The sequence below is a fragment of the Heteronotia binoei genome, chromosome 11 (genome assembly GCF_032191835.1).
Source record: "Heteronotia binoei isolate CCM8104 ecotype False Entrance Well chromosome 11, APGP_CSIRO_Hbin_v1, whole genome shotgun sequence".
Classification (NCBI taxonomy): domain Eukaryota; kingdom Metazoa; phylum Chordata; class Lepidosauria; order Squamata; family Gekkonidae; genus Heteronotia; species Heteronotia binoei.
Genome location: NC_083233.1, coordinates 17,295,576 through 17,306,260, shown reverse-complemented (window position 1 = coordinate 17,306,260; position 10,685 = coordinate 17,295,576). Strand labels below are relative to the sequence as shown.

Genomic DNA, 10,685 nt, shown 5'->3' with positions numbered 1-10,685 from the left:
CCCCTAAGGCGACTTATAATCGTTACCTTGACCTTATCTGTATTCATTTGTTCCCATATAAAGTAGCCCGCGTGAAACTTCAAGGTCACGATTAGAATATCTATGAAGTGATATTGTTGCTCACGCTCCCTAATTTGATATACACGGAGGTGGTTTGGATTTGCTGTGCGGGATGGAAGAGAGAGCAAAAATATGCCCACCTGGTACGGAGCCAGCTGTATGGCATAATGTCAGAATGGCACCAAATCCTATGTCGGCTCAGACTGCACTGTTGGTTCTTTAGATAAAATCTGGGGATTAGTCTCAGTATTTAAAACTAAACACATAGGATTTGGTCCTATCTGGATTTTAAGTTCCACTCCATGGGTGACTACCAGAGCTTTTTTTGTAGCTGGAGCTCCTTTGCATATGAGGCCACACACCCCTGAAGTAACCAACCCTCCAAGAGCTTACAGTAGGCCCTGTAAGAAGAGCCCTGTAAGCAATTGGAGGATTGGCTAAATCAGGGGGGGTGGGGGGGGGGTAGCCTAATATGCAAAGAAGTTCCTGCTACAAAAAAAGCCCTGGTGACTACAGCTATCCCAATGGGTCTGGCGAGCCAGGGGCATGGAGAAGCAAGACTGGCTCTCGCTCTCTCAACTGTTCCCACCGCGCGTAGGAATGAAAGTTGTCTGAACTTGCTCTCTAATTGACTGTGAAAGTGCATCTTTCACTTACAAAGTGTTGGTGAACAAAATTATTAGCAATGCTTACGTTTTGCAAATATTGATCCACATTATTTTAAAAAAACCCTAACCTGTACAATGAAGTTATTAATCTTGAAAAGCGACCATTAAAATGACTGCTCTGCAATTTATTAATAGGGCAATGGCCTAACAACTCCCCAACTAGTAGACACGAAGACTAGAGGGCTGATTTCTTTCTGGCTGGCACCAAGGGAAAAATACATCTGGGTATTCTTGTGCCCTGGAGTTACCCCTGCAGGCTCCGTAAAAAATACATCTAATAAAATACTGCTTGGCGATGTAGGGGGTTAGATCAAAAAACAAAAGGGCATTGCTTCAGCCGCTAAAATGCTGTATGCAAGTTATTAAAATCAATACAAATGTCTGCCAAAGGACAGAGAGAACACAGTAAAGATTTCACCCGCGTGAACTGTTTTCAAATGAAGTTTGACTCTGAGGATCTCGGCTTCAGAATTTTGAATACAGCCACACTAGAACTAAAAAGCACCGCCAATCTCCCAAAGAGTTAAACAAACTATATTAAAATACCATCTTCTGTCACATTTAAAGGCAGTTGGATATGTCCCCCCCCCCCCCTCTATATTTACATATACAGAGTTCTGATCTAGAAAAACCAATACAATAAACCTTTTACTTAATGTTTTAAAAACAGGCAGTCTTTGGTGATGCAAAGGCAGAGATCTTTGTTTTGTTTGCTTGTTTGTTACCTTCTGCCTATTTCACTCTGTCTCATAAAGTGAATATTGTTGGCACAGTCAGAAAGTTCGAGATACTGCTCCACTGATAGAACGAAATATCCGTCATAGCCTTGCACCTTCCCTGTGCTTAGAAGCTGCTGCTTTTCCGCCTCTGTCCAAGCCCTAATGCCTTCTTCGCCGTCTTGGAGCCGCTTCTGTTCCCTGCTCCAGGCCTGAGCCACTGCTCGCTGCCTGGCGATCTCCAAAACATGGTTCTTTTCCTCCTCCACCGTAGTCCCGTAGCGAACGTTAAAGCACAAAAACCCATGCTGGAGTTGAATGTCTGCAAACCGTCTAGTCCTCCCATTGATGACGGAAGTCATTTGGGACACAGTGACGTTGACTCCATTCTCTAAAATGCGGCGTCCTCCCGTGTTCCCGATGAGCGCCAGGTCTTCCTCCAGAGACCCAAGCTTGATGAAGTAATGTGTGTCTTTCCCATCTACAGTAAAATGCAGGTCCTCTAGATAGTGGGCATTGTTGAGGATGGCCGCAATGCGCCGGCTGTCTTCGTTTGCGACGCCGATGACGTCAGCTGTCACCGAGCCATCCTTAATGGCAAATTTGATGCCTTTGCCGAAAACAGAAGGAACAGCTGCAAACCTGGGTGGCTTGGTTGCTTCTACGTATCTCCCATCGCTGTATTTGGGGGTCATGGGAAGCTGGTCCAAGGAAATGAAGTTTTTGAGCTGCTTTTGTAGCTCACACTGAATGCCGAGGATAGTCTGGAAAGAGAAAAGCAACAGTATAGAAAGCAAAGGGTTCTAGTTCATGGGAACACACACTTGCTGAAAGTACATTTAATGATTACCATGGGGGAAACTTCACATTACATTTTTTTTTTAAAAAAATACTAGTTTTTATTAATTTTTTTTTTAGTCAGATATAGTAAATACAGAAAACGACTGAAATTCTTTAACAAATGCAAAGTGGTGCCATGAGTTTATGTGCAGGAAAGTGCAATATAATAAGTCAAATAATTTGTAAGTTAATACATATATGTGTCTGTCTGTCTGTCTATCGATCGTCATAAGTAAAACATAGCTAGGAATGATAAGGATGTGTGCATGATTAAACTCTGTGGGTGTAACAAGAGTAATTAAATATACAGTAGTTTTAGATAAATCTGTTTATGAGGGTGGATATCATTAGCGGTTATGAGCGCAAAGAATGGTAACCATTTCTGGTAGAAACAAGATTCTTCTGGGCATAGATCTGCTTGTTGCACATAATCTGTAATCTCCATTTCTACATGCCCTAATGCCATCTGAAAAGGTGTTTGCTTCTTTTCCAAATACAACCACTGGGGCAATTTTTTCAAGATGTGCAGAATGGTTCTCAAGCTAGGGATGCTACTACACATTATACTGCTCCCTTGGCGGGCTGTAGCAATGTTGGACTAAAATCTGGGAGACCCACTGCTGGACTTTTATCTAGTATCTGGGACCCTGGTTCAAATCCCCACTCGCGCCATGGAAGCTCACTACCTCAGCTTAACCTAACTGACATCACTATTCAGTGTATTTCTCTTTTAGCTGTATTGACATGCACAAACAGAGATAGATCCCAGTAGGCAGCCGTGTTGGTCTGAAGCAACAGAACAAAGCAGTAGTCAAGTGCACCTTTAAGACCAACTAAGTTTTATTCAGAATGTAAGCTTTCGTGTGCTCTTAAGCAGACTTCATCAGACAAATGGGAATGGACGCCGCAATTCTTAATATAAGTATGCAGTGTGGAATCATGGGAATGTTTTTAGCAGATTAAAAGAATCACAAATAGGATCCGTGTTTCTTAGTGTAGGACAAAACAGGGCTGAAAAAACACTAGGTGATAAAAAGCAGACTGCTGTCCTAGGGCTACCATAAATCTAGGTAACATTCTGGCTTTGTTAGTTTAAATAGAGGGCATGTTTACTCAAGCCCTTTATTTAAACTATTTAAACATGCCCTCTATTTAAACTAACAAAGCCAGAATGTTACCTAGATTTATGGCACCCCTAGGACAGCAGTCTGCTTTTTATCACCTAGTGTTTTTTCAGCCCTGTTTTGTCCTACGCTAACAAACACTGATCCTATTTGTGATTCTTTTAATCTGCTGAAAACATTCCCATGATTCCACACTGCATACTTATATTAAGAATTGCGGCGTCCATTCCCATTTGTCTGATGAAGTCTGCTTAAGAGCACACGAAAGCTTACATTCTGAATAAAACTTAGTTGGTCTTAAAGGTGAACTTGTCTACTGCTTTGTTCAAACAGAGATATTGGCTGTTTATCCCATTACATATACTGAACCCTTCTCCCACTAATTTTAATGTATTTTTTTCCTAATGGCAAACTATATGTATGTTACATGTTAAAAGGTAAATTAGCTGGATGGGAAATCTGAGATATAAATACCTTCCTTTTGACCCAGGCTTAATACAATATAGTCATTAACAGGCATTCTCACATTTTGACATATTACTTTTTTATTGCTTTTGCATGCTCATGCTACTCAGATCAAAGGTTTGCTCAATTTGTTTATTTTACTATTCTGTCACTGAATCTTAAATTTGTACCAGTTTGCATTCTGAGCCACTGATTACCAGCTATGTGCGGCTTTGCTCACTGTATCGGATTCCTTGTCTGATGAAGTGTGCTTAGAGAGCACACAAAGGCTTCTAAATAAAACTAAGTTGGTCTTAAAGGTGCCACTTGACTCCTATTTTGTTCTACCTGACAAGGTTGTTGTGAGGGAAAAAATGGAAGGGAGAATTATGTAAGTTGCCTTGGGCCCTCATTCAGAAGAAAGGTGGGGTATAAATGAATGAATGGATGGAATAAATACACTCTATCCTTTTTCTAGAGACAAACAAACCCAGAATGATGTGTTTGCTCACCTTCCCAGGGTCCCACTCCTGGGTCTTTGTCTGAAGCTGTACAAGTTCATATGTTGTCTCCAAAGTATCCAACTCTGGTTTAGGGAATCCGGGAAGTACGTTGTGCAGCTGGAAGCCAAACAGCTCCAGCCAACTTCCGATGTCTACAAACAAGAGCCATTAAAAAAAGAATGTATTGGAACATGAGAAATACTGAGTAAATGTTAATGAAACATTGACTTAATTCCATTGATTAAATTGTCTGTTTTATTCAAGAGTCTCTACAAAATACATTTAGACCATGATCTCCAATTTGTTTCCCCACCCTAAACTCTTTACACCCATCAATTTTTTATGGCCTGTAAGTCATTGGGGGGGCGGGATGTGGGTACAGCTTGCATTCATGTGAACTGGAACCCTCACTTTCCATCACAAGGGCTGAACATTCCCAATACGCCTAGCTGGAAAAGTTCCCCTTTGTGTGAACAGAACACCTGAATAACATCTACAGAAGAACATAAGAGAAGCCATGTTGGATCAGACCAATGGCCCATCCAGTCCAACACTCTATCACACAGTGGCCAATAATTTATGCACACACACACACTGTGGCTAATAGCCACTGATGGACCTCTGCTCCATATTTTTATCTAACCCCCTCTTGAAGCTGTCTATGCTTGTAGCTGCCACCACCTCCTGTGGCAGTGAATTCCACATGTTAATCACCCTCTAGAAGGCTAGAGCGGTTGATGAATCTCATGGCTGAAACTTCACCCAGCCTGGACACGAAATGGATTGAGACTGGTAGCTCTTTCTTGACTCTGTGCTGGATGGCCATTCTTAGTTGGTGGAACGATTTGCTGAACTACTGGGCAGTTTCCAGGAAACAAAAGTGTTTGGGTTCCGGGCGGGCGGGGGGGGGGGAGAGTATGATTGCGAAGCTGAAGCTTAAAGGTATTGATGGAAGGGCACCACAATGAGTGGAACCTGTGGCTTAATATAAATGAGACTTGACTCTGCACTTCCTGGATCCTAGTCTGAAGTTCTGCAATTACATGACTAGTACAGTTCTGCCAGGTAGGTTTGTCTGGACCCTCCCCCCCATCCACTGGTGGGAGACAGAGGGTTGCCCGATCCAAGCTGGAGATTTGAGGAAGGAGCCTGTGGAGGACAAGGACCTCAGTGGGGTACAATGCCCTAGAGTCCACCTTCCAAAGCAGCCATTTCCTCCAAGGGAACTGATCTCTGTTGTTTACAAATGAGCTGTAATTCCAAGGGACCTCCAGGTCCCACCCGGAGAATGGCATCCCCACCAGGGAGAAAGTAAGGCAGCATGATCTTGTCAGATCAAGGAAGACTCTGCAGAGGAAGGCATTGGCAAACTGCCTCTGCTTCTCACTAACCTTGAAAGCCTCTTGCTTGGGTCACTGGAAGTCAGGGGTGGCCAAACTGTGGCTTGGGAGCCACGTGTGGCACTTTCACACATATTGTGTGGCCCTTGAAGCCCCCACTGTCCTGTTGGCTTTCTTGGAGTGGCTTGGAGAATGCATTTTAAGTTAGTTGCTTTCTTCGCACCTCCCCTCCCCCTTCCTTCCTTCATTCCTTCCTTCCTTGCAGCTCTCAAACACCTGACATTTACTCCATGTGGCTCTTACATTAAGCAAGTTTGGCTATCCCTGCTGTAAGTGCGACTTAATGGCACTTCACACACACTCATAGTCATAGCGTAATGGCCACTGTGTTGAACTAGCAGCAGGGAGATACAGGCTCAGATCCCTCATTCAGTCAAGGGACTCATGAGATGACCAGCTGCTCTCAGCCTAAGCTCCATCACAGCACTGTTGTCAGGATAAAGTGGAGGAGGGAAGAACTATGTGTGCGGTCTTGAGCAAAACGTGAAAGAAAGGTAGACAGATGGACATGCCCAACAGGGGGTTAAGGGAGACAGAAAAGTAATCATTTGTATTTTGCTTCTTTGAGGGATGTGATGCCTATGTTGCTAGTGAAATTCCTGTATCTACTAGGAGAGCGTAGGATTAAGAAGAGGGATCGAGAGAAACAAATAATTATACTGAGACCAAAAGGCAAGGAAATGCTTGCTATAAATCCAGCGGCACCCCGAAGACAAGTGGCGCCCCAGGCAGTTGCCCCTGCTATGCTTCAACCCGCCCCTGGGGCTGCGCTGCGATGCTCACCCGCCCCCTCCATCTCTTCCCTTCCTGTCACCTCCCCACCCCGCGCAATCACAGCAAGCCGGGGCTGGCAGGGCCGGGGGGGGGGGGGAGGCGACGGGAGAGGACAGGAAGGAAAGGAGGAGGCAGGTGGCGGTGGCAGGCACGGGGGCAGAGGCAGGCACTCTGCAGCTGGCAGAGCCCAGGCGCAGGGGGGCAGGAGGCAAAAGGACGGGAAGGGAAAGGAGGGGCGGGTGGCGGCGGGCAGGTGTTTGGTGGAGGAGGCAAGCCCGTGGCGCCACAGCCGGTAGGGCCCAGGCATGGCGGTGTGATCGCATGGGGGTGGAGGTGAAAGGAGGGGTGGGTGGCGGCAGTGGCAGCGGGGGGCATGTGGGTGGGTGCGCGGGCGGTGGAGGCAGGCAAACTAGGTGCTTGATTGGGGCACCGGGAGGGGGGGAGCCCAATTGGGCACCCTCACCCTCCCAGCGCCTTAGGCAACCACCTAGTTTGCCTAGTGGCTGAGCCGGCCCTGTATAAATCCAACACAGACAAGGGTGCAGGCTTATGAGCAGTAAGTTGCGTGCAAGTCCTTACTGAGCTTAACAGGATTTGCTTTGAGTAAACATGCAGAGTCATCTGCAATTTTCTCCTCTCTGTTGTATCTCTTTGTAGTAACCTCTCCTTAGTCCTTCCTTAAGGGCCTGAAAACAGTCATGCTACACCATCTGCTTCAGCCAGTATCTAACAAAACCAGTAGGTAGAACCAGTTAACCAGAGTAAATGTAGTAAACCATGGTCACAGAAACATGAAAACAGGTTGGTTTCTACTGCAGCTACTCAGCCACTGCACTGAGTCCCCTGGATAACTAGAGGCTGAAAAGTAATTAGCACCTTTTGAAATTAGCATATCTTTATTACATGTATCAGAAAGGGTGATAATTTATAGGAAGAAAATAAGAATACAAGGGATTATTTCCCAGCCATGCAAAGCTCAGTGCATCAGCTTGGATCCTGAGCTGCCTTTTGGCTCCAAATAGTCACTTCTGCTGTGGAAAAGAGAGGGGGACAATTTTTGCTGTTTCTCCCCTTTCCCTGCCTCCCCCCATTGACCTCCATCAACTTCCTGTGGGATCCACTGACTCATGGGGGAACAATTTAGGAGAACACAGATGAATGCAGAGGGACAGTGGAGGGAGCAAAGTTGCCATTTTTTGCAGTGCAGGCCTAGTAGCATCACACAGGATCCGAGCAATTAGTTTTGTGTTTTTTTTTATTTATTATATTTACAGACAAACCAACCTAGACTTGCCAACTTCCAGGTGGGGCTCCTGCTAATGCAGCTGATCTCCAGACAATAGAGGTCAGTTCCCCTGGAGAATACGGGTCCCCTGGAGAATACAGGTGCTCTGTGGCATTGTATCTTGTCCCCCCTGCCCAAGGTTCCACCCCCCAAATCAGGTATTTCCCAACACAGAGCTGACAACCTTAGACCAATTTAAGCCAGGTTATGGAATACAAGTATAATCACAAAACGTTTTAGGGAAGCATTTCACAGTAGCCCAGTACAATTTTCCTAATATAAAATCCGGGAACCCAAATCAACAAAATGTCTTCACTTAGAAGCTCCAGCAATTTACATTCCAACCACGGCTGGCCCTAGACTTTCTGGCACCCTAAGCAAGACTATCTTCTGGCATTCCCCCCCCCCCGCATTGATAGCATCAAGGAGTAACATGGAGGGGGGCTTTGCTGAATTTGGCACCCCAGAAGGCCAGCACCCTAGGCAATTGCCTAGTTTGCGTAGCAGGGCCGGCTCTGATTCCAAGAAAAACCCTCCTAAATAAAAGAGCCTTTGACCTGCATAAAATGGAGTGCCCCATGCAATCTCTATTCAGAGCTTATTTCACAAATCAGAACCAACTACTGAAAAAGCCCCGGAAACAGGTCACTATGGCACTTCCAGTAGTCTGGAATTCAGAGAATCAGTAATCTGAGCAGATGACAAAATCAAGGAGCACAGGAGAAGCTGTGTGAGTACAAAGAGTAGCTATGTTAAGGACAAAAAGGAGGTCTTAACGACTAACAGGTTTATTATGCCGTCATCACTGTCATTATCAGCATCTGGCCTTAGAGCCCAGCTGCTGCACAAAGTGTGTGATCCGTCAGCAAAGAAACAGCAAGCTTAAAACAGTGAAATCAAAAGACAATGAAATGCACAAGAGGTCTAATCTGTGAAATGTCTGTGCTAAGCTCAAACGTATGCAAGACGAGCATAGAAGAAGATGATATTGGATTTATATCCCGCCCTCCACTCCAAATCTCAGAGTGACTCACAATCCCCTTTATCTTCCTCCCCCACAACAGAAAGGTGCTGCAATATTTTATTTATTTTACTGCCATGACTAACGACCCTTTGGATTGCCTGATGCTAAGAAAAAAGTCTGCAGTCAAATATGTGCAAGTTTCATAGTCATGGAACCAATTAAAATGGGACGAGAAACATCTTTCCATTAAGCGAATGCTTTACCTGTTGTGTATTTGGCTACTTCTTGGATCTTGCCAGCTGGATAGTTATTTTCAAAAGCATAAACATTAAATGGCCTTGGGACGCTCCTCAGCTGTTCCCAGATGTGATGGTTTGGGGTTGTCCAGCGCCCAGCAATGACATCGTAATCTCTTTGCCCGAGGTGTACCAGTTTAGTAAGCGAGTCATACAGTCCTCCGTGAAAACCAATGATGAGTTCAAAATCTGGATTTGTGTCCTGATAGATTTCCCCATAAGGGGTGTACAGAATTTCTTTTATCACTTGACCCCGACTGCTGAAGATAGCCAAAGGTGTACCGGTGTTGTCACAGGCGACATAATACTCTTCCCCGCTGCTTAATTCCATAGCTATTAAGTGACCCTGAAGATCATAATATAAGGATGTTATTTCTGAACTGCTATGATTGTACAAATGTGTAACTCTTACTGGATTGGAGAGGTCAGCATAAAAGAACTGCAAGTGTTGTCCCAGGCTCGATTTGCTGGCCACCCGTCGACCCAGCCCGTCGTAGCAGTACTGGATGGTCCACCCAGAAACTCTACTGTAAGCTTTATTCAGAAAACCATTCGAGCTATACTCAAAGATATCGTTTCCTCTTTGTTTAAGAAAACCATCTTCATCCATTCTGTACTGAATGTCTCCTAGCCGTGTGATGCGATCTCGAAGGTCGTACCTCAAAGGGGTAAGTCGGGCACTATTTCCGTGGCTTAGTAAATTGATATTCCCGTTGAGGTCGTAGCTGTACCGCCACTGGGTTTTATCATTCACAGAAACAGTCTGAAGTTGGCCATCAGCATCGTATTCATAAAAATATCTTGTTATGTTGGCATCCACTCCGACTCGTATATCACATATCACCATACGACCCATATTGTCATACTGAATGGTCATCCAGTACGCAATAGATTTCAGAATTTCATACTGCACTTCAACGACTTGACCGTTGGCATTGAAAATTTTGGTGTGCTTCATCACAGTGGTGGTTATGACTTGGTTTAAGTCGTAGTTGATTACACTGAATTTCCCAAATTGCTCAGTTCTACCAGACACATCAACGTAGCGATACAGGTCTATAGGGAGAGGAGTTTCATTTATCATGGCCTGCATGCTGGTCACTCGAAAGTTGTTGTAACTGTAGTCAAACCTGGCATTCACAAGGCCTTCTTCACTAAATCTGAATATCTGACGACCAATGAGTGGACCTGTGTATAAACGATGGACAGATGTTTCAGGAGAAAGAAAACAATTCAAGCGTGAATGTATGCATAATTTAGGCTGGCATTATTTTAGAAAATAACACTGGAAACATTATTCTGGGTTACTGTATTGAAGGCTATCACAATGCTATTCAGAGTCAATTACAATTTCATCTTAAGCAGAGTTAAACCCCTTTAAGGCAACTGACATAAATTTATTTATAGCTAGCCAATTGATTCTGACTCGTATCTCATTCCTCCTGTTTTATTACTTACCACACATTTCACTTGCAAAGTGACCAAGTAATGCAAAGCTAAAACTGATTTCTAATATGCTATCTACGGTATTACAAATACTTTTGCAAGTGATTCACTCTGTGACGGCAGAATGCGGTTAAATGCAAAATGACACCATCGTTTGATAAACTA

At 44.5% G+C, this 10,685-nt stretch overlaps 1 protein-coding gene across 1 annotated transcript in view; it reads right to left on the bottom strand.

The window, feature by feature from the left end:
- Nucleotides 1-832: 832 nt before the first annotated feature.
- Nucleotides 833-10,685, bottom strand: part of TENM1 (teneurin transmembrane protein 1) — a 713,021-nt gene continuing 703,168 nt past the window's right edge. The window contains 3 exon segments of the mRNA XM_060250020.1: nucleotides 833-2,208; nucleotides 4,365-4,507; nucleotides 9,042-10,262. Coding sequence (XP_060106003.1) covers nucleotides 1,450-2,208; nucleotides 4,365-4,507; nucleotides 9,042-10,262 — 2,123 coding nt within the window. The 3' untranslated portion in view covers nucleotides 833-1,449.